Source organism: Ciconia boyciana, chromosome 1, assembly GCF_034638445.1.
Source record: "Ciconia boyciana chromosome 1, ASM3463844v1, whole genome shotgun sequence".
Lineage (NCBI taxonomy): Eukaryota > Metazoa > Chordata > Aves > Ciconiiformes > Ciconiidae > Ciconia > Ciconia boyciana.
The window spans coordinates 202,075,823-202,102,495 of NC_132934.1; the positions used below are offsets into that span (position 1 = coordinate 202,075,823).

Here is a 26,673-nt window from a genome sequence, read left to right on the forward strand (position 1 = left end):
CAAAATATTTTATAAAAATCCATTACTACCTATAAGAAAAAACAAACCAAAATTGACCTTGAAAATAGTTTTACAAAAGGGATGTTAACGTTCCTCAGAAAGAAACCAAAATCTATTTCCCTGCTCTTCATACTTGGCATGTGTCTTGAAAATGCCTCAATTTTCTACAACGTTGTTTTAACCACCAGAGCAAATAAAGAACAGACTGAAGATATACAGGTTGTGTTTTGAACTAAATTTAACAAATCATCTAAGGAAACACAATGCAGAAAAGGCTGAAACTTACAGCTCACAGAGGTGCTGAAGAATGTATCATACTGAAGTCAATGTGAGTTTCAATTGCTCAGCATTTGTAATTATCAGTTATTAGTATTTTAGACAAAAAATATATTAAGGCAAATGTTCTCATTTCTTGTGTTTCTGTCTAGTTTAGACATCTAATTTCAGCAAACATCACCTTCATGGAGGTACTCCCTACTTGGGGAAGAGGGGATTTTAGCTTTGGTGTTTTGGATCAAACATTAATCAGGTGCTCAATCTAAATGGTGAGAATAATTTTAATAATACAGAAGAGGCTTTAAGATGGAGAACAACTATTTTAATGTCCACTAAGACACGCCTTTCGAATTTTCAGATAAGTTCTCTTCAGTTTTTCTTACTATTTTTCAACCTAATAAAGTGACCCATGTAACAGCAGATAACTCTCTATTGAGTATAGAAGAGACCAGGGTCTAAACTGATAACAACTTAAGTTATTAGTCAAAGCTGTAAGCTACAGTGACTGAAAAGACGACATATCACCCATTTTAACATTCCTGATGGCTACCTCTGGCAGCAAATGCAAAATAGCAGTGGGAAGAAACATTGAGAACGGTCATAGTTTCAACCTGGGGTTTGCAATGACAGCCCTAGGATGCCTGCGAGACTACTTAACTTACCCAGCACTGCTTTTTCACCTGTATGGTTAACTGCCATCTTGGACAGCTGCAGTAAGCTCACCACCAATTTCACGACTACAGAATCTTCTGGCTTTTCTATCATTCAGAAAGAAAAATAAACCCCAAAAATGTCATTGTGTATTTGTAATATGAACATATTAGAAGAAAACACTGCTTTAGTATCTTTTATCTACAAATGTCAACATGCATTATTAATGTTGAAGCAAGTTGATATTAAACAGTACATTAAAAAATTTATTAATTTTTCTTATTCATCTGGTCTTGAAAAAACTTCTAGGCATTTTACTATGCCAAAGAATCCTCAAAACTAGAATACATAAATGCTATTGTTTTCAGTGTTTTGATGTAGAAATGACATTTAAATACATGAAATATTAGCATAAGTTAGTGTAAGAATGTTATCTGAAACAGTGAAGTCATACTATGTGACTCCACTGACAGCACTTAAGCTAAGATCATCATTCTGTTCTAAATCCAAACCCAAGAAATATCCCAAAACATGGCTTTCTGCCAGGAATTTCACATAATTGGACTAGCTTTCAGTTGCCTAATTAATTTTCCCAAATTATAAACTCTCGAGATGGATATTTCCTTACATATTTGCTGCCTGCTTGAGGTCTTTTTTTAAAATAAACATTCCAAACAAAATGTTTTTGTTGTTTCCAGGAACAAGGTTGAGGAAAAAATGAGATGATTTGTCAATGTAAAAAAAATAAAAGCAGTATTTTCTCTAAAAAAAATCCTGCTACCCTGTTGATTGGAATGGAAACCTGGAATTGGGCTCTGTGCTTGTTGACATTTTTATAAAAATGAATACACATGTGGCCGAACTGCAGTAGATATTTCTTAAATGTTATCTTTCAGCATACAGTTTTATAGCCTTTATCAATAACTGGTTTTTTACTTCTTTTTAACACCTGAACTACTACTAATATTAATAAAAATAAAGTTATTTGGAAGTGCTTAATAGACTTTTAGTATAAGGCAAAATCAAGGCAACAGGCCCATCAAGCCTGCTAGCCCGCCTCCAACAGAGAAGAGTAAGTATTTCTTCTCATGTTTTGCCAGTCAGCAGATTGGGGATTTCTGAGCAGACCTTCATACCTAATAATCTCTATGAGATAATTCTAACTCCTTTTAAGGTCCATTATGCTTCTGATCTCCACAATAAGTGGCAGTAAGTTCCATGCTGTATTTATTTTGTTTGAAAAAATGTGTGGTTTCTCTTGTATAACTGCTGCCAGATAATTTAATCTGTTCTTGTACTGCGATAAAAGTGGTAAATGCTCCCTGCTCAGCTTCATCACCCCATTCACCACTTCATACACCTCTCTGCATTCCTATTCAATCTCTTTTCCAAGCTCACAAGGCTCTCCTCTGACGGAAGTTGCTCCACACAAGCTTGTTGCCCTTTTACTAACTCTTTTTTCAAGCAGAATCTCGAAACTAAAATAGTAAATGATATTCAAGATCTGGGGATATAACGCACTTACACCATGGCCTTACGACAGACTAATATTCTTCCCCAAATTTTACTTTGCACTTATTTACAATGAATTCCATCAGCTCTTTTTATCTTCCCATCATGCACACAAGCTGATGAAGACTTGATGTAGAGGAGAAAAGTGAAATGGTCTGGCACAAGCATCTGAAAACCAAAAGAAGGAACTGGGTCTGGACTGAGGGCTGAAACAGAATACTGGGATGTGGCAAAGTTCAACTAAACTAAATCCTACCATTTTAAAACTTCTGTGAGCTTTACTTTCTAACACACTATGACTTTAATAAAATCTAGCTTCATTACATTTAAAAGAGTAGGGAGATTCATATACAAGCAAACTCACTAAGCAGCCATAAAGCAATGCCAAAAGCCATAAACTCATACGATACATTATCCTGGTCATTCACAATCATACGTGTCCCGTGCCAAAAGCTGGAAGGGCATTCTATACTCTGCCATATAACACCTCATATAATATTTATAATACACTCTGATAAAGATACTTCAGATTTTGCATGAATAATAAATGTCATTCTACTCTGCATGTGAAATTATAATACAGTTACATTGTTAAACATACAAAACCAAAGACACAAAATGAAACATTCAATGTCAAATTAGAATAGGGTTACATCGCTATACACCTAAAACCAGATACAAAAGAAATAAAATACATAATCAGATGTCAGTACCCTGGAAATTTTTCAGGAGATCCTTCATCTGATCTTTATATTGTTCCAATTTTTTGCGTAAATCATACAGTCCTTCAAGTCGTGTTAAGGGCAGTGAATCACAAACACCAACTGAGAGAAAGTGATTAATTTCCTGCAAAACAACATTTTGTATTAAGCACATATAGCACACAAATAAAGGCTTCAAGTAAAGAAGTGGCTCTCAGCAGTCCACAACATGGATATTAATAGATGCAAAATAAGAATTGAGACTTACAAATATCTCAGTGTCTGAAACTGGCAATAAAAAGAATCCACTTCTAATTTAAATCTTTCTCAACTATACCTATAGCTAGAAAATTGTTCTTCTTTTGAAAGTTTGCATTACAAAAAACACTATGTCATGAGATATATTTTAAAATGGAATTACCTCCAAAAGAGAATATGGTCCTTTAATGTATTTTATCTTCTGTTGAGTTGCTCGTAAATCTTTAAAAGCAGGATATTCAGGAAAAGGATCTAAGCATTTGATTGCTTGGTGCAGATTTTCATTATCCTTATTATCTATCACCAGATACTTCAACAAGCCTAGGACCTGAACATAAAAAGTAAATGAAAAACAAAAACGACAGAGAAACATTTTTGAGCCATATTTCTTATCCAGGTTATAAAGTTTGTGTTTCTGCAAGTTCCATTAAACTGAGAGCTCTATAAAAAAAAAAGGTAAGATAATTTATTTACACTGTTAAAAATTATAAAATGTTTAGAGGTTTGGGGAAATCACAGATATATTCTAAAATGGTGAGGTGTTTTTGCCACCCCCGCAAACAGACATCAAAGCTTCTATTATCACAGCCTGCAGTTTTATCCCGTCTTTTGATGAAGCTGATTTCAAATACTGGTCAATACAATCATTACAATACTGGCAATGATTTTGCAACACTGCCCCCAAGCAGTCCTTCTGATGTTATTAGGACTTTATTATTCTTACTAACTAAATTGCCGGTAATTTGAAATCCAGACAAACGCCTAAATATCATAATTCACTGCCCAAATCACTGAACTCTGTCAGAATTTGTCTTATAACAGATCTACAACTTGAATAAATGCTTGCTAAAGGGGTACCATACTTCCTTTGCAAAAACACTGCTTTTGTGCTTTACTTACAAATCAATGCAATTGGATATTCAATCCAGGCAGCTTTGAGGAGTCTACAATCTAAATGATGAGTTTTTTATTTGGAGACTTGTATTTACCTGAAAATGATTAACTAGCCTCCATTCAATGCTAGAAATGCTAAAAATGAAGAAAAGAAACTGAAAAGTGATCACTAGAGGAAGGATTTCCCTGTAGGAGTATGATATGAGGTTTCGTATTTGGTATCAGTTCCTATTCAGAGAAATTTCTGCCCTCCCCACTTTGTTTCTGCCCAGGGATGCCCTGACGTGTTGCCTTTGCAGTTGTGCATGTACAACTGTTTGCATAGACATATTATAAATCTGATCATGATCATTAAGCTGAGAAAAAGATTGCCAAGTTATTTTCAGCTGGATCAGCATAGCCAGATCAGCAAAGCCCTCCAGCTGAACTGGAAGTACAAGGAGGAGGACAATGTAGGGCCACACTGCAACCATGAGGGTGCATATGGTACCATGGGATCAGATTAAGCCAGAAAGCAACCATGAGGACTGAAGTGCAACAGGCATACTCTTCTCACCTTCAGCTACTAAGCCTCTGAATCTAAGTGTATTTCCACCCCCAGCAGAATGCACATACAGATCACCATCAGAAGGAAAATAAGGCTTGTCACACAACAGAAACTGCTTCATTTCCCTTCTCAGGCCTATGTGCCTCATTTAGTTTTAATGATAATTTGTTAAATAAATAGCTGAACTACTGAAATATGTTCTTTCCACGTATTTCCTCTTTGTCCTCTAGCCAGCTTCCCCTTCCAAAAGTCTTCATCGTATTTCCTGTGAAATCATCCACAGAGCTTTGTAGGTAGCTGCTTGGCTACTCGATGCGCTTGTACTGATTAGCTTGCTGTCACCAGCAGTTTACCAATGCCTATGTTTGCTCTACCTTTTTCTCAGTGGTACCAACGATTTGGTGTCTCTACTCAACTAAGGTAACAATTTTTCTGAAACTTACCCTGAAGATTTTAAATTTCTTTCAGATTTGGCTGAAAAAGGTGCACAGATTCAAAGCAGACATAAAAGACATTACAACACCATTAAAGCTCTTTAAGAAATCTGAGTTTTTATAGACTAAGTAAACAGAGAATTAGAAAGTAAATGACACAGTAATCTCAGCAATTACGATACAAATACATCTCAATCACCGTTTAAAGCTATAGGAATTAAATATGGGAACACAATATTTGTCAAAATAGAAGTATCAAAATTAAAGACACTTTTATTTAAAAGATCAAAGGTATAGTGTTACATCTCAAATATTTTTTATATAAATCTACAAAGCATAGAAAAAATTAATTAAAATTGAACATGAGTATAGACATAGCTTTTACGACAGTGAACATGAACTAAAAAGCTAACAGATAAGGAATAAACAGCAACTCAAAACTACCTGTTCCTGAATCTCAGGCTGGTCCACAGCAAGAGGTATTAGGGTTCCTACGATAACATGAAGGTGGCTCTCTAGAGCATCATTGCAACATGTAACCGCTGTGTGGCAAACATGATGAAGGAGATCACAACAGAGTGAAAAGCTGCGCATGGATGTATCTCTGATAATAACAGGTCTGTCAGAGGAAACAAAAAAGTGAAATTAAAGAAATACAAATTGTCATTGTCTCAAGTATTAACCTATTATACAACAGGGAAGAACAGGGGAAAAGGGGAAATATAAATCAACTTTATAGGAGGAACTGATTCTAAACTTTAAATTTATCAACTCAATCAGCTCTAAGGATTTAGTTCAGGAGACATGGGAGAAATAAAACACACAGAATTTGACTGATCACTTTAAAAAAGGGAGTAAAAAACTTAAAGAAAAATATATTCCAAAAAGGAAAAAAAACCAAAACCAACACAAAAAAGGCTTTTAGATTATTATTTGCCAGAACAATGTTCACAGAAACAGAACAAAGTGGAAAACATGCTCTCTGAACCCTCCTCTCTCTCCCATAACCATTAGTTTAAAAAAAAAAAAAAAAATTTAGATTACAAAGGACATCTGGGAATTATCTAGTCCATCTTCCTGCCTGAAGCAGGGTCAGCTTGAAAGTCAGATCAGGGTTTTGTTGAGCAGAATTCTGACACATTCCTTGGATGGAGAATCAATAGCCTCTCTGAGCAACCTGCTCCAGTACTTGACTGTTCTCACTGTGAAAATCTTTTCCTTATGTCCAACCAGAATTTCACACATTGCAACTTGGTGGGTGCTACCTCTTGTCCTTTCACGGTGCACCTCTAGGAAAAGTCTGGCTCTACCTTCTCTACAAGGTATCTTCCCCCCCAGAAACTGGAGAACAGAAGTTAGATCAACTCCACTTACCCCCTTGGGGGTCTTCCACTCAGTGCATCCCAGTTTGTCATTATATCTCATGTCCTGGCTGGAGCTGCCCCACATTGGACACAGTGGTCCTACTGCAGCTTCGTAAGACTTAGAGAGGAGTGATTACTTCCCTCAACTTGCTGGTTACACTCTTGCCAGCACAGTCCAGTACACAGTCAGCCTTCAGTGATGAAAGGCATGCTGCTGACTCATCCAGCTTGTCCTCCATGACTCCTGGGTCCTCTTCTGCAAAGCTACTTTCTAGACAGTCAGCTCCCAAGCCTGCACTCACGCATGGGGTTATTCCATCCCAGATGAAAGACTTAGGGGTTGTCTTTGTTCAATTTCACAATGTACCTGTCGTCCCACTCCTACAGCTAGATGAGGTCCTTCTGAATGGCAGCGTTGCCCTTCAGTGCATCAACTGCCCCAGCCCCAGTTTGGTGTTGATCACAATAATAAGTCTCATAATAATGGCGTTTACCATAAAATCCACACCTCTGTTCAATATTTCAGGGTATGAAATGCTTCCAACAAGCAAAGCAATCAACTTGCACTTAAACTCAATGACATTTAGGTGAATAACTCTCTTGGAAATCCAAAGCTAAACCTCAAGTAAGAAAATACCTCTAGTCCTTATGAAAGATAAGAATCTCTATTTAAACCTTAAGGCTGATGAAGTACCAGTTTTCTCAATCTGAAGACAAGCTAAGATAACATGTACCAATTCTCACTCATTTTGTTAGCTACTTATTGGTGAGAATGTAAATGTCAATACTCTTTATTAACTCAATAAGCACATTTTATCTGACGTGCTTACTTTGCACTTAACTCCACAATCCAAATTTCTCTCCCATATCCTTTAAATTCCCAAACACACTTTCTGTCATCAAAATCTCCTAACACTTCTTACTTCTACAACTTGATAGCCTATTATAGATACAAAATTCTGCAGTATAGCATACATTTAAATACAAGGATAGCACAAAACATTACCACAAGTTGTAAATGTAAATTCTGAAATTATCAAAGAAAGGCAATCTAATTTTTTCTTTCACCACATTTCAATTATTTCTACAAATGTATTAACATCTACTAGAGATACTGAAATGTAAGGTTACAGGAACAAGGGAGCACAGACAGGAAGAACAAGATATAATTACCATATTTACCTGCTATTCATGTGGTGAATCAGGGTGTAAATTACATCTCGGAGGACAAAAGCCCACGCTCCTCCTAAACCATCTTTTATCTCTTTAAGTAACAGACTTACAAACAAGTGATAAATTGTAAGAACTCTGTGTTTCTTGTAAATGTTGTTTGTATCTGATGCATGCTTACAAAGGGCTAGAAGGATTTTCTGGAATGAATCCTAGAAATGAATAAACTATGAGTAAAAAAATAATTCATAATGCCAATATAGATATACTTTATATCAAGAAAACACTTAAGCAATAGATATATTTTTTTAAAGGACATGGACAAAAAGGCTTTATCATTTTTACTGCTTTAAACAAACAAAAGACCTACATAGAAAGCAATTCTCCAAGCAGGACTATAAGCCTCATACCTCCTAATTTCCCCCCCCCCCCAACCCCCCATGAGAAAGGTTATGCAAATTTTTCAGAAAACCAAACAGTTATGGCAGTTTTCACCAACAGGAGATACACCAAATAAAAACCACTAAAACACCAGGTAGTGCTTCAATCTATATTCTTTCAAACATAACATTCATATGTACAAAATGCATTATTTCACAGAATATATCAGTACAGACTGTAACCGTTAAAACTGTAAACTTAAAAAAACAAGTAAATGTCTTAAAGTACCAGGCAGGTTGTGTTACATTTTAAAGAATTGATTCCACTGGCTGGCAATATTAACTTTTACACTCAAAAGATTTAGACAAACATGGTCCAGAAAAAGTGGGGTTTTTTTCTTATTTTTAGATTGTTTATGGATAGGCAAAGTAAGTTGTTGACAACATATGCAATAAAATACCATAAACTTTGAAAGGATACGTTTCTAAGCAACAATGTTACAAGACAGTAATATGTTTATGATTTATTGCAAGGGCTGCATAATTCTATATGCCTTTGTATTTGCTTTTAATGACTGAAAATCAAATGTCTAAAAATATCACAGACTATAAAATTCCACACTGTCAGTAAGGGAAGCAAACTTTAATATCTTAATTGTAGATAGTATTTAGATAACGTTGTACAAATGTAATTATTTTAGAACATTCTTCAGACATATGCCAAAGAAATGAACTGCAGCTACATTGTGTCTGGTACACACAGATTTCCCCAACCTTTAAAATAATCCTCTCTATTTATACATTATTTTATATGCATTATATAATGCATGTAATAGTTCAAGCATGTAATTTTGTAAGGTTACTGTGTCCCTGAACTTAGAACTTCTTCCATTTCAGAAGGCAAACAAAAGAACAAAAACATTTCTAAGGTTGTATTTTCTCCTCATATATACATGATGAAAATGTCTAATTAAACCAAAATGTATCCATAAAAGAAATTTTATATTCTACAGAAAATCATCATTACATACTTACAGGGCTTTTAGAAAGAACTGCTACAAAACTTTTTAATTTGCTTTTATGGCAGTTGCTCATGTAGTCCAAGGTTGCCTTAATCACATAAGATGGAAAATGAGGAGGATTAGGAACAGGATCCAGTTCCCTAAATGAATAAAAAAGAGATTTGGGGTTTTTTATTCCCAAAATCAAACCCCATGTATTAAATAAAATGAGTCTCATTGAGTCTTTTCTGCTTTCAGTAAGTAAGAAGGACCAAAAGCATCCAGCAGAGTGACATACATCTTATTTTTAGCTGTTTGTTGTCCCTCTATGGCAGCTTTCTAAGCTGTACTTTCTTGACATTCTTTTATTATTTTTGAAAGCTCATATTGCTAAAAACCCACATATTTGTCTCATTTAAGGTACTTCATAAGAAAATCTAATTGCAAGTCATGGATAAAGCTTCTGCATTTGGTAATTATGGGAACAATTTGGTTGAGAAAAAAGTAATCATGAATATCCCCACTATAAAAGGGTAGTCAACTTTTCTGGGACCTCAAAAAGAAAAGAAATGCATCATGATAGTAACAAAACAGCAAAATCTAAGTTTCATCACTGTCATTCTTACCATTCCATTTTTATAAGGAAAAACTTTGATTACAAGCAGACACCACAGACTGTTAATGAACTCACTGAAACAAATTTATTTTATAAGTTCTGAAATTCTCAGCCATTTAACTTTTGGCAGATTTTCACAGAAATGCTTTGGTTTCTTTCAACTTTCTATTTCTACATTAAAAATATCTTCTGCAATAACTTCAGAAAGTGTAAGGTTTCTCCAAATAGTTTGTAGCTAAACACAAAAATCTGGAAAATTATTTCCAGATATAATTATGCAAATAGTGATATTTTTAGGACAACAACAAAGACTGAAAAGCTCATAAAAATGAAGATATTTATGGCATTAGAATATTTCTATTAATTAGGAATTCATTTATTTGGCATTGCTTAAGCAATCGCCTTACTAAAGGCAAGAGCTGCCACTACAAGAACTGTTAAGAAATGGTTCGGTTCACTTCTCAGTGACTTCTAAATATTTAAAGACTTTTAAAAGAATCACTTTGATTTAGACATTAAAACCTGACAAATTTTACAGAGAGGGCAGTCTATCCAATTTTGAACTAATCTAAATTGGCATTGCCATAGTCCGGCTCACCAACATACAACAGCATTCTCTTGCCTACCCATTCATTCTTTCCATTAACTGAAGTATTATAGAGGTTCTCCTTACTGATACTGGGGAATAACTATGTGAGAAAGCATGCCTATGATACATCATTACTAATGACAATAAAATCCTTCAGTTCTCAACTTCAAGGCCACCTCTTCTTATGCCTGAAGGGCATGTTTTAATGCACAGTGCTATACAAACACACTCAGCATTTAGAAAATCTACAAATATGTACCTTATATATTTACTTAGATGAGCTCCTTCTTCTACTGTGGTATCAGTCGGTTCATGTAAGGTCATCAGCAGTTCAACCACAATCTCTGGTAAGTTATTATGAAATAAATTGTCAATTTGCTAGAAGGAGAAAAATAGTGTTTTAATAAGAAAAAAATATTTTAGCTAAAATAACTTAACATTACTTTTTCTTCTGAGAAAACCCATTTTTTCCTGTCTATTTGTTCAATTATCCATGACATACAATTAATTCAGAAATTAAGCCTGGTTAAGTCTTATCTATGGAAGTCACAGGTAGAATAATTTACTTTCCTAAAGTATCTGGAAAAAAAAAAATGTTTAATTTTACTACTAGTTCTGAATATAGAGTCTGCCTCTCGGGAAGATGGCTCCTCATAAAGCGTTAACAAAATATTTTAAGAGGAAAACATGACTGACTTAAACAGATATATGACAGGGAAACTCAGGGTTCTATAATGAATGGTAAAAAAATTCTGAAAAAAATTATACTTCAAGTCAACTGTCTGCCTGAAAGTTTCTATTGAATAGCTACTTGAAAACCTTGGGATAAAAATTTGGATAGTTTGGCTTTATTAAAATAATAATTTTGTATCTCTAAACTTGAACTATTTACATTTTTACAGAATATATAAGTAAAAATATATAAGTAATATATATAAGTTTCTTTCAGGTCTGTTAAATGCCATAGAACTCAATTTACAGATTTAAAACAGATACCTGTTTTCCTAAGCAGTTTTCATCCTTAAGCATGTCGTAGACTTTAGAAGCCATATCTCTTTGCTCTGCTATTTCACTCTTTCCATGGCTTTGACAGGCAAAATATGGGAGGATATTCACAAGTATCTTTGGAAAACAGTCTGCTAGAACCTGCCTCCAGTCTTTTTCAATCTTGTTGCCAAGTGATTTCACATCTTCAAATTGACTTCTAATCACCAGGTGTGGAACCAAAACTTTATAACAAGACCTACACATAGTAAATACATTTCCAGAATGTCCTTGAATTGGATTTTTCAAAAAAATCTCAAGCATAATAGAGCAAATACCATTCCTCTACTGTATAACTAACCTTGTAATGATTGTTTAGCTACTGCTATACAAAAAAAACCTTACCAGCATAAATATAATATACAAGATACTGGGAATACATTTTAAAAGCTCTCAAGATGTTATCTTACAACAAAATCTTGATGCATTACTACATTTAGAAATTTGAAACCCTGTGTCATAACTGTAAATAAATCCGAATAAACTGCTTTCATATAGCAAACTTACCTGTAGAATTCCTCAAGGCTAGTATAGTTCAGAAGAACATAAGGAAAAGCAGACAGGCTATATCCGCTGTCATTTATTTTCAACCACTCCATCACCAAATAGTCTAAATGTGATGTCATGAAGTCTTCTATACTTTTATAGCCGAAAATGTCAGATACTTTTTTCAAAACCTGTGCATGAAATAAGATTGCAGAAATAGCATGCAGAGTACATGATACTATGGCAAACTGACAGTACTACACCTCCATGCATGCGTCCCCAGCCTTTTAATGAATATTTGTATACCTCAGCTCCTATTTAGCATAAGCAATTTTTTAATTATTTGTATTGCCGTATCTCAAACGAGTGCAATCAAGGAGCTACAGCTACTCCGTATGAGGTGGTATGCCAAAAAAGGAGAGCCAGCACACATTTTGCAGGGTAGAGACTGTGTGTAAAAACAAGAGGCAACAAACAGAAAGAAAGGATAAAAAGGAGAGAACACACGCACTAAAAAAAAATGTCAGGTATGAAAGGCTGCAGTATAAACAGCAATTATTTCAGTACACCCTTGTGAACTTCAAAGTAAAAGTCCACAAGACACATACCATCTTCCAATACTTTGCATTTATTTTACATATTTTCCACATTGGAAAACTCACTTTAATTCCACTGGGTAGAAAGATTTTTTTAAATGAGATCTGCAATCTTCAATGTATTAAAACCAATTCGTATTTCAGATCTGTGCTTTTAACATACAGGATTTACCATTAAAATGGCCTTTTATGATGTCATTATTTCTATGTAGGTCATTAAATATAATTACAAATTCATTCAGATATAAGTCCCACATTAGTCACGCTTTTACAAAATTTAACAACTTTCAATACTGACAAAACCATTTTGTACCATTCTAATTTTAACCTAACCTTAATTTATAACCTAAATATAAAATGGAATTTTATACTTGCCTTTTTCACAAGGTGAGGTTCTAATCCATTCTCTTTCACAGACTGGCAAATAGCAAACAAAGCTTGTTTTTCACAGACCGGACTGCAGCACAGAACCATGGTTATAAGCATCAGCAAAACTGCTTTTCCATTACACTGTTTGTCCAAAAGATCTTCAGGACTTGCATCACCCCTGACCTTCAATAAGAAATAATGAAGAACTCATACAAATATTCTGCTAAAGCAATCTCTTAATTAATAAATGAGCATAAATAATTTAAAATTAAGGGCACTGACATAAATACTGCTGAAAATCTTGCTTTGGTTGCTTAAAAATTATTTCCCCCCGCTGTCTGCTCCACCAGAAGTTACTGCCTCCAGCATGCCAGCCCACATGCTGATACCTCATATACTCCAGTTCATGTTATAGTATCAGCAGTTTAAACACAGGCAATGCTTAACAGAGAAATGATGGAGGCATTGACAAGACAAGTCTTCTTTTTGCTCCTCCCTGATGCATATAGGAAAGAACTGCCTTGTAATTCAAATGCAGTTCTTCCCCTATTAAGGCATGGTGTTGACAAGTGATGAATACTGAATAAAAGTAACAAGAAACTGCAATGAAAGGGCAAGAAGCTAATAGACAACAGCAAGCTGAGGTGACAGAACAGGGAGCCAAGGTAACAGAGAAATGAGACGAGAAGACAAAGAGCTGGAGGTGACAGTACAGAGATATGAAATGACATGACAGAGAGATGAGGCCTCAGCAGCGAGCCTAAGCTACAAGACAGCAGGCAAAAGGAACAGAGAGAAAACGCAGCAGAGAGATGACATGCAGATAGATGATAGCGTGACAGAAAAAAAATGGAAAATGTAGATGATGTAGATGACTTAGCATAGTAGCAAGAAAGGAGAAAAAGTGAAAGACACTAACAGAAAAATTAATAGTTAAAGAAATTCCACAGTAATATACACCATTGCATTTCCAGTCACTGCACTGAAGTAAAACTTTTCCTTCACTTGAAGTTTCTTCTGAATAGTTTATTTTTTTAAGCAAATTTTGGTGTTGTGAAAACCACTGCTCTAATACCACTGGAAACATGATCTTACTGAAATTTACAAATCTGCTTTTATACTATGTAAACACAAAATTTGAATTTACATTGCCTCTTATTCACTATTTATATGTTGCTAGAATATTGAGGCCCCATTTTTCTTTTATTCTTAAGTGTTACAGTACTGAAACCTGCAACAACAAATAGCATGACATAGAAGAGCAGTCTGGAACATACAGTGAAAAAGTTTACAAACTTCTAATGTGGACAAAACAGTGACTGACTGGATGTGTAAGGAAATTTCCTGACTGCCACCTTGTTTCACCACCTCAGATTATCAGAAGTCCAGAAGAATTAATGTTCTTGGAAAATTAAACACAGTCATTTTAAAAGTCATTTTATTCATAAGATGAAAACTAGACAAAACTAATGACTAGATGTTGGTACCAGATTTCTCATTCCTTCCTGAACTCTGAGATATGCATTCTCAAAAGCCTTTTGCTGGAGCTTCAAGGGAAGAGGTTTTGACATTCCAGAAGAATCTCTCTGTTTCACATCTTGAAACAAACTTCAAAAAAAGAACAATCATTATTAGCATAACATTTAGTCTACAGAATTACTTCATATTGTGCGTATCAAATAATAAGATTCTGATTTTCTGAATATCATTATTTTCTTCTTAACTTTCTTGTACAGCAGTCTTTCCTTCCTCTCCCTCAAACATTATCAATAACACTAGCTGTTGCAGCAAAATGGCAGAGAATAGCCTGAAAACATATAGAAGTTTCCCAATCTCTGCCAGTGCAGGAAGCCAAACTTCAGTTATCCATCACAATGGAACATGTCATATCATGAAGTACTTTGGGAATATATTTATTCAACAGATGTATATCTAAAAGGAGTTTCTCAAGTAATTTATTTTTTGCAGATAAAAGCCCAACCCACTTTGCTCTTTATAACAAAAATGGGAACACCACAGTGGATCAGACCAAATGTTACTCTAGACATTTCTAAGTGACTATTAGCAGATACCTAAGAAAGATCACCACATGCCTGCCTTGTATGCATAATAATTATTTGAATATAACATTCGATCACAGGTGACCTAGGCAGATCATGAGTTAGAAGCAGTGACTGTATTTAGTATCCTTCAATGATTTCCTCTTTTGTGAATTTGCTGCTTTTTGAACCCCTGTAAACATCCAGACAGTTGAAGGTAGTAGGATAACACTCAGGATACCTGAATGTTGTATGAAGAAGTAAATTGTATTTTCTTAGAATCTTGAACCTGTTAGCTTCACTTGATGTCCCCTAGTCTTTAAACTGGAAAAGACTGCCAATGTTCACTTTTTTCTGCTCCAGATTTTGTAGTTATGTTACACCTCCTGCAATTCAACTCTTTTTGTGTTGAAGGGCTCCAGTTTATGCAACCAATAGCTGTGCATAAAGTGTTTCGTACTTTTGAACACCCTTCCTCTACTCCTATTCCAGTTCAATTACATGCTTTTTGATGTATGGAGAAAGAACTATATACAGTATTCAAAACACAAGATCCTTTGAAAAAGTTTTTATGCTACACAATGTACCTAATCTATTTCTAGAGGATAAACAACTATTTCCTATTCAAGTTTTGCATAATAAATTTAGTGCAAAATTTGCTATCATATATAGTTTATTATAAATATATAGTTTCTCTCTCTCTCTCCCCCCCCCGCCCCATGTCACATCACAGAATAATTGAAATGTTTGACAAAGACAAAGTTTGAACACCTTAACCAAAGTAACTTGATAAGCTTTTATATTCCGTCAAGATTAAAGCCCCAGAAGTACTAAAAAGAGCAGCTATACAGTAGCAGAAGTAACAACCAGTTAAGTGAAATTAAACATTATTCTAATAAACAGAAAAAAAGATCTACATTATCACCTGGTAATGGACTTTGCAGCACGAATGCGAACTTGATGGTGACTATCTGCGAGAAAATGTGGGAAAGCATCACTCACAGGAAGAAGATCTTCATTCACAGGTAGAAGATCTTTATTTCTCACATTAAGTCTTGCCCACTTGCAGTGAGGATCAGCCTGAAGAAAATTAATATTGTGGTTTAAAATATACAGAAGACCTACAGTGGAATATACACTGATGTATGCAAAAGATCTTTCAATACTGTTTTTAAGTACACCTTAAGTATATACTTAACATGCTAATGAATGTCAGAAAATCTGCGATTACCTCAAGCAGGGCTCTCATGCAGTTTAAAAGGGCCACTCTTACTGGTGCTGTGCATTTCCCTCCTTGAGCTAAATGCCTAAAATAAGGAAGATCTGAATAAATGAAGAAGTTGCCAGCAATTTTGAGAAAAAGACTAACAAGTTAGTTTCTGCTGCTCACAGTTCATTCTTTTGTGCTCAACAGGCATGTTTGGGAGGATTTGACATTTTTATTGATAAGCTACAATTGTAAAAAATATTCATTTCTAGTTGCTGAAGTTACCACTTGTTATAATTACTGATGCAATTCAGAGTACAATCAGTCTTTGTTAATATAAAACAGTGTACCCTTTATTGTTCTAATACTATCTTAAAGACGATATGATTATTTGCTACAAATACAACATGACACAGAAAATCTAGAAAGTTAAATGCTGGATAAAGATATCATAGGATACCAACAGCAAGACACACAACAGCACTACAGTCTTTACACTGACAGCAAAGTTAAAAATTTTATGCCCAACAGACTTCTGCATTAAATAGATAAAACATACCAAAAGGCTCCAACAACTGTCAAAAATTGTCCTTGGGCATCCCCTGTCTCTTCAGCATGTGCGTTGGACTGGGCCAACACTACTGCTATAGGAAGCAAAGTATTTAGAATTACTTTACAAACTTCTTGATCTCGACGGTACAAAGAACACACAGCACTGTGGAAGAAAGAAAGAAAAAATATCTTGAAACACTAAACAGCCCCCAAATCCTCTAGCTGTTGAACTAAAATAGCTCTAATACATGCTGAATAGTTTCTCTCTTACGAAAGAGGCTTAAGAAGCATAAGAACATCGTCTGCAGGCAAGAGGTGTTCTTCCATAGGGAGCTCCTTCAAAAGGACCAAGTACTGTGAATAAAAAAAAAAAAGAATCAGAATAGAAAATAATACTTAAGAAAATAAGTAGACAAAAAGAAAAACTATAAAACCTTTTAGTAACTCTTACATGAAATCATGCAGCAAGGATACCTACTGTCAGCTCTTACATGTTAAGACTCTGACCATCTTTTAATGCAAAGACTGTCACACAGTAATATGGCTCATGAAAATTTTAGTTTTGGAAGGCAAAAATATTTCCTTTGTAAACTAAAACACAGATCCTATTCTACTACAGAGACCATTTCTAGCTATTTAACAAATAATTAATGATAAAGGCAAGATGTTTATACTTCTCAACTCTTTATTTTCTGGCTTACAAATTCCAACTGGTCCTTCCCTGACCACATCACACTTCAAAACACTAAAAGTAGCCATTTTAATGTCTTCTCAGGGGACCGATGACAAGAGAAAGCCAAGAATATACAATTGACGAGAATATACAAATTTAAAAACAGTACAAATATAGAGGTGGATCTGCTGTAAAAAAAGCTCACACTCACCACATGCAGATGCAATGGCTTAGCACTATCAAAGATACTGCCATCAGTAAGCATTAACAGCTTCCTCCGTATATCAGAGGCTCGGAAGCTCACTGTCTGAATTTGGACTGTAGTTACACAAATACATAAGAACCTCAGAATTTCAAGGAGAAGTAAATCCTGCTTTGTCAACTGTTCTTCAGCTAATGGGCTCAAAGCACCTGAAAATAAGATTTTCATGTAAGAAATGCTTCTCCAAGGACAATAAAAAAGTTGATAACATTTTAGGTCTTTACAAAACTAATTTAAGTTCTCAGAATAGATAGAGTACTAGCAACCTTTAAGTTCATTTGTTATTGAGCAGTTACTGCATCAGTAACAGCTTCTTGAGTGTGTTTCCCACTTCTACAAAGGCCCTCTCTAAAACAGAGGCTTTTAATTTTATATGCCCATATATGGGTGATTTCTTCATCAAGGTTACAATGGACTCAGCAGAACCATCTGCAGCTGTGTTCTTTTGTGTTGTTAATTATAACTTAGGATATATTTTAAACTATGGATTCAAAGTTTCCCCAAAAATTGAAATGATGACAGTTACTACTATGTTAATATCCTCGTTGAAATTTCAATTATAACCTAAACGAAATAGTTACAAATGCCATTTTCCTGTCACATTTAGAACTCTTGTAACTTTCTGCAATTGCAAACTTTATTTATTAGAATTATTTATCGGATGGTTGAAGAAGATAATTCTAAAGACACTTATTCAACATGATGGGAAAAACAGACCAGCTGCTGTTTGTGGCATTAATATAACACCCTGATTTCCTTCTCATTCCATAATAAACAGAAGACATAGTCCTGATTAAAAACTAAGATACATGCCATTTTAAGAAAGAATTTAAAACAAAAGAGAACATCAGTACTTGTAGCTCCTAATAGAAATAAAGAGACAGATTCATGCTCCTGTCTCTCTGCAGGTCCAGACATAAGAAAGCTGACCTTGTCAAGAATTAGTGATCAGGAAAAGTAAAAAAGTTAAATAGGACTACTTTTAAGAAAATTAAGTACAGTCTAATGACAGAGACAGGTACCCTACAGACACACTTCCTAGTCTCCTCTTTGCCAAAATTTCTGCCTGACTTTGAACAAGTTAGCTAGCTTCTCTCCTTGCATTTATTTATAAATGCATTCTATTTATGCATTCATTATTTATAAATGCCTTCTATTTATAAAATAAAAAAATCAACTTTTCCTTTCCAAATGAGCTAGAACACTTCATTAACATCTTTAAAACACCAATGAGGTAAAAAAGAATTATTATTGTTTATAAAGTACCTGGTACAACCACTATGGGCTTCAACTATTAATAAAGCAGTACAATTTTGTATCTCTCTGTCATTGAAGCAAAGAGCAATCTGTAAAAACAAGCTTTTGCAAATAGTTTTGGACACAGAGAAGACTTACCTGTTACATTTTGCATCTCACCAGATTCATTTGTATCACTGATGTCAGTCACTGAATGATCATCAAATAGATCATCAGATACCTGGTTATCTACTTCCATTATACTCTCCTCAGGATCATTCCCCATTAGATCCACTTCTCCCAGTTCACTTGGTTTTCCAGTAAATGTCATCTGACAAAAACACCACATCCTTTTAAAGTTGGCTTTTAAGGACAGGAGAAACACCACAGGCAGAAACAACACAGGGAAAGACACTACAGTTTCCCAGTGAACTAGAATGGGTGAAGACGGCTACACCGAATTGATGAATTTCATCCTTTGTGATAAACCTGTCCTCTACACATGTGAATTGTTTGATTTGAGCTATTCTCTTTAGGACACAAGCTTCCTAAGACAGATACTAGTCTCTGTGTTTTAGATGGTGCCAAGGACATTGTTAGTATTTGAAAAACAATTCACTCTACAAGACTCACAAACTTCTCACTATACTTCATAATTATAGAGAAATGAAAGGAAAGCATATGACCTTTTTGAGGGCACACGAATTACTGCTTTCCCTACCAGATGACTCTCAGCTTCTCCTCACCTGAAAAAACAAAGGATTTTGCCTACCTAGACCTGACTACAGGACAATGTGCCAAAAAGAGAAGTTTTAAGAGTTGTGCTAAACACAGTGATGTGCCACCCTATTACTTTTCTCAGTGAGAGAGTCATTTACAGTTAGAAGATTTAAAATCTAAATAATAAACACCTTTAAAGTGTTTTAAGGCACATAAGTCCATCAAACTACAAAATAAAAAGAAGCTTTTAAAACTTTACACGTGCATTAAAGTTAAACATCATGTGTTACAGAAATTCTTGCTGTGGCATAAAATCTGTATACACTTTTACTCTAATACAGCATTTTAAAAATTCCAAAAATAACATAATTTGGTTTTTAATGTGAGCTGGCATGCTAATTTTGATCAAATGTTATCCATCAGCTCTCATTTTTCCCTTACGCCTGTGTTGAAATGCTAAATAGAAATGTTTCCAGTTAGGAATTCTCTATAAAACTCAAATGTATTTTGATTTATTTTTTCAGTAAGAAGTATCTCATTTGGTTTGCCTCCAAATTATTATACTGTAAAAACGATCTTCTCATAGAACAGCACTGCATTTGGAAACAGACGAACGTACTTACCAGATTTTTGCAAATATCTACGAGATCATTCATAAATTTTGATGTTAACAAACGCAGGAATATATTAGACAGCATTTTATTAGCACTGTTCTGCAAGAAAGCAAGATGTAGAGATAGGTTAATTCATTTTTTGCAGGTACCATATGCATGATATTCGACTTTGTGATCTCATCAACGAAGAAAGAAATATAAATTCCTTTATAAACTTTACCTTGGTACAATTGCATAAACATTTTGTACACTGCATTATCAAAGTCCTCAGTGAGTTGATGTGGGCATCTTCGTTTAGTTTGTTTTTAGACTGAGAAATGCTTTCTCCAGCATAATGAATGAGAGACTAGTAAAAATAACAACACAGTTAAAATACCTCAGTTAAATTCCTTTATACATTGGCACATACACAGAACACACACAACGACAAAAGGACATGATTCTCATTCATACAGCTTTGATATTTATAGTGTGCATCAATGAGTTTGGACTTCATTTTTTTTCTTTGATTTTTGTTTCACTCATTCTGCTCCAGAAGTGACAAAATGATGGCCTAGACCTGCCTGGAACATTGGTATTTTCATCACAAAAGAAAAACACAGCATCTCTCCATAATGCGTAAGTTTTGGGTTTCCATATTTAAGCAAGAAACCACCTCAGACAGTAGTAGTAGTAGTAGTAGTAGTAGTAGTAGTAGTAGTAATAACAGTAGCTGTCTTCATACTGGTTTAAACGATCAAATGATCTTAACAAATTCCTGCATAAAAGACCTATAAATGAAAGGACTTGTTATCCTCTAAGTAGTCCTCTGTCCACGTGTCCCTGATTATTTTATTTTTTTAAAGGGGTGACTCAGAAATGTATCAATATTTAGAATACTCTCCACTGCAAAACTGAAGAATTGGTGTACTGACAGAATTTCAGTGACTCCTCTCTTTCAGCAGCAGTAACATACTTAAACCTCTCTCAACTGCCTTTTTTTACACACAAACCAGTGGAAATATTCATGCTCTGAAAATGTGTCAATATGAATAGAATTTTCAAAATTATTTTATATTTAATGATTTATTTTATTTTCAATAGCTCCCAAACACACTGCTGCTTACCTTAGCGTTCTGGAACAACTTTGATTTACAGGCATCCTCTTCTTTAAATATACCAGTGCAGCAATAGCAACCAAGAACACCAATCAACAGACTGACGCATCGGACAAGGTGTTCTGCAGCAACAATCTTAGACTAAATCAAATATACAGTATAAATACCAGTGGTTTATCATTAAACTTTTTCACCAAAATACATAATTCTTTAGTCTTTTAAAAACACTTTTATATACAGATTTCACCAAAATTAACGAAGATTTGCATCCTAGTGTTTTGCATTGCAGTTGCCTCAGCTCCCTAACATGTCCTTTTGGCTCTCTATGTTATAATATTCTCTGTATGTCCCACGGCCGTTACGCTTCCTTCCTTCCCAATACTTTGAATTCTCCCTCTCCTTTAGATTCCATCATAGCAATACTTCCAGCTCGTCCCACGTGCTCTGTTTATCTATTTTACCCCCTGCCAGGATAAGAGACAGTATGGGCTAGTCAGGAATTATATTACATTCCTACTGCTGTCTCTTCCGATCTTAATAAATTCGTACGTTGCTTCTTAGCAGCTACTGTGTCAACAAACAAATGGCACAGATGGCTGTAAATGCATGCAAGCTTACTGCAGGAGTATTCTTGAGATCCCTTTTTACCTGTCTACATTATTTGGATCAAAGGAGAAAGAGCAGACAAATAATTATTTGTCTTACTTTCTCAGGAAGGGAGACTAAAAAGGATTGCTATCACATTCTTGAAAAACAGGTATCTATAAAAAAAGATGGGAAAACCTATGCATACATGCCATTGTTACACATGCAAGACTAGGGATGAGTTTTATAGCTCCTAGTTGCTAGTACCTTGTGTCAAACTTTGGTACCGCCTCTTTTGGCTCACCAAATATTACAGGACCTTAGCAAGGAAGGCACACCACTATATTAAAACCAAAGCTAGCCTGTCAAAGGAACGGGAAGTTTAAAAAGCCTGCTACTTTTGTTTTCACAAACTTTTTACCATTATGTGGTGGCTCTTCCTCTACAAGTCAAGATTTTTCTCCAAAGGAGAGATTCTGTGGTGGTTCAACAAGTGGAAGATACAAATAGGATCACAGGATAATTCAGGCTGGAAGGTCCAGCCTCCTGCTCACACCAGGGTCAGCTCTGAGGTCAGAAGAGGTTACTCAAGACTTGATCCAGTCAGGGCTTAAAAACGTCCAAGGATGAAGACTGCACAACCTCTCGGGCAGGGCAACCTGTGCCACTGCCTGACTGTCCTCATGTAGATAAAATTCTCCTTGTATCCAGTGTGAACTTCTCTTGACTCTGCCTGCTGTCTCTCATCTTCCTGCAATACACCACTGTGAAGAGCCTGGTTCTGTCTTCTAGACAATCTTACAGGCACTGGCAGGCTCCCCCAGAGCCTGTTAGGTCCCCCCAAAGCCAACTCTACTCCAGGCTGAACAAGCCCAGTTTCACCTGTGTCTCCTCACAGGTCAAGTGCTGGAGCCCCCAGCATCTCGGTGGCCTCCACTGAATGCACTAAATGTCCGTCTTGTACTGGGAGGCCCAAAACTGGATGCAGTATTTCAGATGCTGTCTAAAGGCACATAGACAGGGGGAATAAGCAGTTCCGTTCAGCATCGGCTGTGCTCTTAGGGCCAGTTATCTGCAGCTTTCTTTACAATTACTCCTTTACACAGCTGCCTCTTTTTACAAAACCTATTTGAGATCTCTGTGTCTCAGGCTATCTTGGTTGAAAACTGGCAAGAGCTTGAAGTGTTACAGGGGCACAGAAGTTGAAACCAACATCACAAAAAACAGGGTAACAGTAGTTTATGTGGCAACTTTGCACACACTTCCACTTCTATACAGCTTCTACGTATTCCCACATACTTATGAGAACTATGGATATTTTGCAAATGATATAAAGAAATACAGACTTCTCTATTTTGTATTATTGGATATAGTTTTTAAAATGCTTGCGTTTCATCTTTAGTGGCAAAAGGAATGAAAAACTATATACTTTGCCTTGAAAATATACTGTTTGGGAGCACAAATATAAGGATGTAACAGTAATTTCTAACTTACCTTAGGAGCATAGCTGCTTAAAAGCTTTTCTGACATTGCTAAAAGACAGTACTCCAGTGTTTCCCTAAGATTTTGGTCGATGGCAAGTCTTGAACCAGTCACATTTTTATCTGCAACATTTACTGCAAAGTTAGTGAAAATATCCATTTCATCAAATGTTGTTTGCAGATACAGCTCTTCAACATCAGAAAAATTGTTTTCTTCTTTCCCTTGCAAGTGTTGCACACTTGAAGAAGAGACATAATTTTCACTTTAGCAGACAGTATATAACTTACAAGTCTTTAAAACTATTATTTAAATGCAAGAGAGAAACAAAAGCAAAATAAAATATTTTATCCTTTTGTGCTTCCAAACTCTGGTTGATCTTTAATTTCTGAGGTGACTTTCATTGTGGAATGGATACCACCATTTTAGCTCTGCTGAAGAAACCGCAAGGAAAAACGAAGCCTGCACACACATTATACGTTCTACTGTAGCTCATGTAGCAGCATCTGTTTTGTGTTAAGATGGTTGACCTCAACCTACTTCATACAACTGGAGCAGAAATTCACAAAACCCCTGAAACTAGTATTTTTAACTTCTGGTAGGAAAGTCTTATCTTCCATCAGAACAAGTTATACACATTTTAGTTTCATTTAGAGGAAACTGGATATAGTCCAAGATCAGTAAAAGACGCAACAGCCTTCATAGAGTGACTCTGACAGACTCAAGTAACGTGTGGCTGGGGCCACAAATATAGGTGGAGTGGCATGAGGACATATGAACAGTAAGCATCTAACCAACCTTCTACTTAGCATCTATCTTCAAGAAAACTCTTAAGATATATGCTTCCTTTAGAATGGAAGGTAATGTTAAAAAGCGTGAATACATAATTTGTATAAAGTTACAAATTATTAAAAAAATATAATTGTAATGAGTTAAAAATACCTAATGTACTTATGGATAAAGAGCCAAATATTTAGCTGTATTGCTGAAGAGAGATGATACACATATTCCTTATAAGGTATTTTGTTCAGTACCTGAAGCTTGACTCTGTCAGCAAAAGACTATTTTAATGTCTGCTTAAAGTATCTTAATGAACTGCAAAAGCGCTATTATTTTTATGAGGTCTGAAAGATGTTGTACAGAAATATGCGAAAGAGCTTGAGGAATTATGCATTTCATTATCTCTGCTTGCTAAAATGACAAATATAAGAAGCTTAAGTATCTATAATGATTGATTTAAAAACATACCATTTAGCATCATTTTGGAAAAAAGTCATGGCAGCTCTACAGTTCTTCATTGTAAGGCTCACAAGAATTTTTTGTAATGTAAGATGAGGAAAATCACTGTAAAAAAAGAAAATTGTTTTGTATTTTCTTGCAATCAGACAAGCTCTTGGGATTCCTGAAGCGCGCTCAAACATTAATCAGATTAACAGTGTATCTTCAAAGAAGCTTAAGTTTTCACTGAAGATTTCTAGCACATAGTTCATGTATCTGCTATGCTATGGACAGATAACTAAACTATGTCCCCAGAATGATATTCTACAGTAAGCTTAAAAACCCTATAAACTCTACGAAAGTATTAACATAATACAATTTTGCAAATCCACTTTTCCCTGCGCAATTTTCTGTATTATAGGGTGAGCTTACATATAAAATTATGCCACAAAGACTTTACCTGCAGAGCACAGGAGGCAACTCTGCACATTCTTCCATTTGTTCCTCCAAACCGCAGGACAGTACCCATTTCATTACTGCCTCCTTTAACACAGAATCCAGATTTCTTTCACAATTATTCTGTTCCGTTCCTACATCCAAATTTTCTGGCACTGAATAGGCAGACATCACTAATGATAAACAACATACAGCAGAACTGTAACAAAAATGGAACACAGGGCATTTGTGAGAAACAACGTGGTATTTGTTGATCAGCACTCTAAGTCAGTATTTCTGCATGCTCAGGGACCATCAAGTACACAAGCAAGTTAATAAGCACGTGTGCTGGAAAACTCCTTTATTAGAATCTTTGCATTTTCAAAAGCCACATTTTGGCTATTACAGACATTTCCTGTCTATTTTAAAGACTGTTTCAGAATACTCATTTCAGAATCAAAATATATTTAGAAGAAAACATACTTTTTTACTTCAAAAAATCAACATCTCTTTCAGTAAAATTAAAAATTTTAGTCCATTTTACATTTTTAGTCAATTTTAAATTTGAAGATGCCTGCCTCTCCTCTTCTGCCTCTGCTTTCAGACTTATGTATTTATGCCCGTTTCAAATCCTTAAAACACAAACATGGGCAGTTAACTAGAAATACAGCCACAACAACGATAATATTATTTTGAATAATACAGTGGTTTTGGTTGCACAGTAAAGGCAATGTGAATCAGACACAAAATATTATCCTTGCTTCCCATTTTACCTTGAAGGCTTGCATGCAGGTCCTGAAAATATCTTCCAGAGTTCTTTATCTGTTACAAGAAGGTTTCCTTGAATCATAGCTCCAAGTAGCCCAAAGCTCTCCACTTCAATTTGCTGGAAACTTACACTACGAATGGTAAGAGACCAAATCTTTGCCCAGGTTCTCTGGAGCTCCAACTTGTGGGTGCTTTTCAAATCAGTTTTCTGGTTTTGACACAAAGCTACCTCTGTAAGACACTTCAGCACGTATGGGGTCCTTTCTCCTCGGCGCTGTTGAGGCAGTAACTGGTGAAGTACATTGAGTAAGGGAGGTAGCTCACTGTTAGGAAGACTCATGGGATACTTTGATATTAATTGAGCTGTAATCTGTAACCTTGAAAACACAAAGTGAAGCAATTAACATCAAACACACATAAATTTGCGTCTTCAAAAGTAAATGAAAAAATAAAGCATTCTCAAAGTGTCATTTCACATTTATACTTTCCACTATTGAGCTGATTTGTTTACTATCAAAGGTTAAAGATTCAGTATTCCTACTGTTTTTACTTGTAAAGTCTGCTCGTCTAGCCTCACTATGACTAATAATTTCTTACAAGCTGACTTCACTGATTTCTAATTTCTTACAAGCTGACTTCACTGATTTCTGACCACAAGGGAAGAAAATTTCAGGAAAAAAAATTATTTTTCTCCTTCTTCTGGACTAGCCTGTTATATACTCTGACCCAGGGAGTGACCTCAAGAGTGAAATTACATAAACAGGAAACATTACAACAACATCTCTGCAGATAAGAAAAATAAAATTTATCAGATGAACAAAATGTTAAACTGGGGATGGTAAGTTGGAAGGGTTTTGTTCATAGCAATGTTTGCAACTCTACTCAAATTAGCAAATTACA

At 35.2% G+C, this 26,673-nt stretch overlaps 1 protein-coding gene across 11 annotated transcripts in view; it reads right to left on the minus strand.

Annotated features, from left to right (window-relative positions):
• ATM (ATM serine/threonine kinase) overlaps positions 1 to 26,673 on the minus strand; it is an 87,314-nt gene that overhangs the window by 44,038 nt on the left and 16,603 nt on the right. For all 11 annotated transcript variants that reach the window (XR_012040471.1, XR_012040473.1, XR_012040470.1 and 8 more), the window contains exons 10-33: positions 25,779 to 26,150; positions 25,031 to 25,225; positions 24,601 to 24,696; positions 23,368 to 23,593; positions 21,298 to 21,429; positions 20,412 to 20,537; positions 20,201 to 20,290; positions 19,017 to 19,188; positions 17,571 to 17,770; positions 16,958 to 17,040; positions 16,694 to 16,849; positions 16,159 to 16,234; positions 15,853 to 16,007; positions 14,376 to 14,496; positions 12,895 to 13,071; positions 11,945 to 12,114; positions 11,390 to 11,636; positions 10,653 to 10,771; positions 9,223 to 9,349; positions 7,820 to 8,019; positions 5,718 to 5,892; positions 3,562 to 3,726; positions 3,153 to 3,285; positions 939 to 1,034 (exon numbers count right to left, since the gene is read on the minus strand). Coding sequence is in view for 7 of the 11 variants with exons in the window: in XM_072850582.1 (XP_072706683.1) it covers positions 939 to 1,034; positions 3,153 to 3,285; positions 3,562 to 3,726; positions 5,718 to 5,892; positions 7,820 to 8,019; positions 9,223 to 9,349; positions 10,653 to 10,771; positions 11,390 to 11,636; positions 11,945 to 12,114; positions 12,895 to 13,071; positions 14,376 to 14,496; positions 15,853 to 16,007; positions 16,159 to 16,234; positions 16,694 to 16,849; positions 16,958 to 17,040; positions 17,571 to 17,770; positions 19,017 to 19,188; positions 20,201 to 20,290; positions 20,412 to 20,537; positions 21,298 to 21,429; positions 23,368 to 23,593; positions 24,601 to 24,696; positions 25,031 to 25,225; positions 25,779 to 26,150 (3,809 nt within the window). In the remaining 4 variants the exon portion in view is untranslated. The remainder of the gene's footprint in view (positions 1 to 938; positions 1,035 to 3,152; positions 3,286 to 3,561; positions 3,727 to 5,717; positions 5,893 to 7,819; positions 8,020 to 9,222; positions 9,350 to 10,652; positions 10,772 to 11,389; positions 11,637 to 11,944; positions 12,115 to 12,894; positions 13,072 to 14,375; positions 14,497 to 15,852; positions 16,008 to 16,158; positions 16,235 to 16,693; positions 16,850 to 16,957; positions 17,041 to 17,570; positions 17,771 to 19,016; positions 19,189 to 20,200; positions 20,291 to 20,411; positions 20,538 to 21,297; positions 21,430 to 23,367; positions 23,594 to 24,600; positions 24,697 to 25,030; positions 25,226 to 25,778; positions 26,151 to 26,673) is intronic.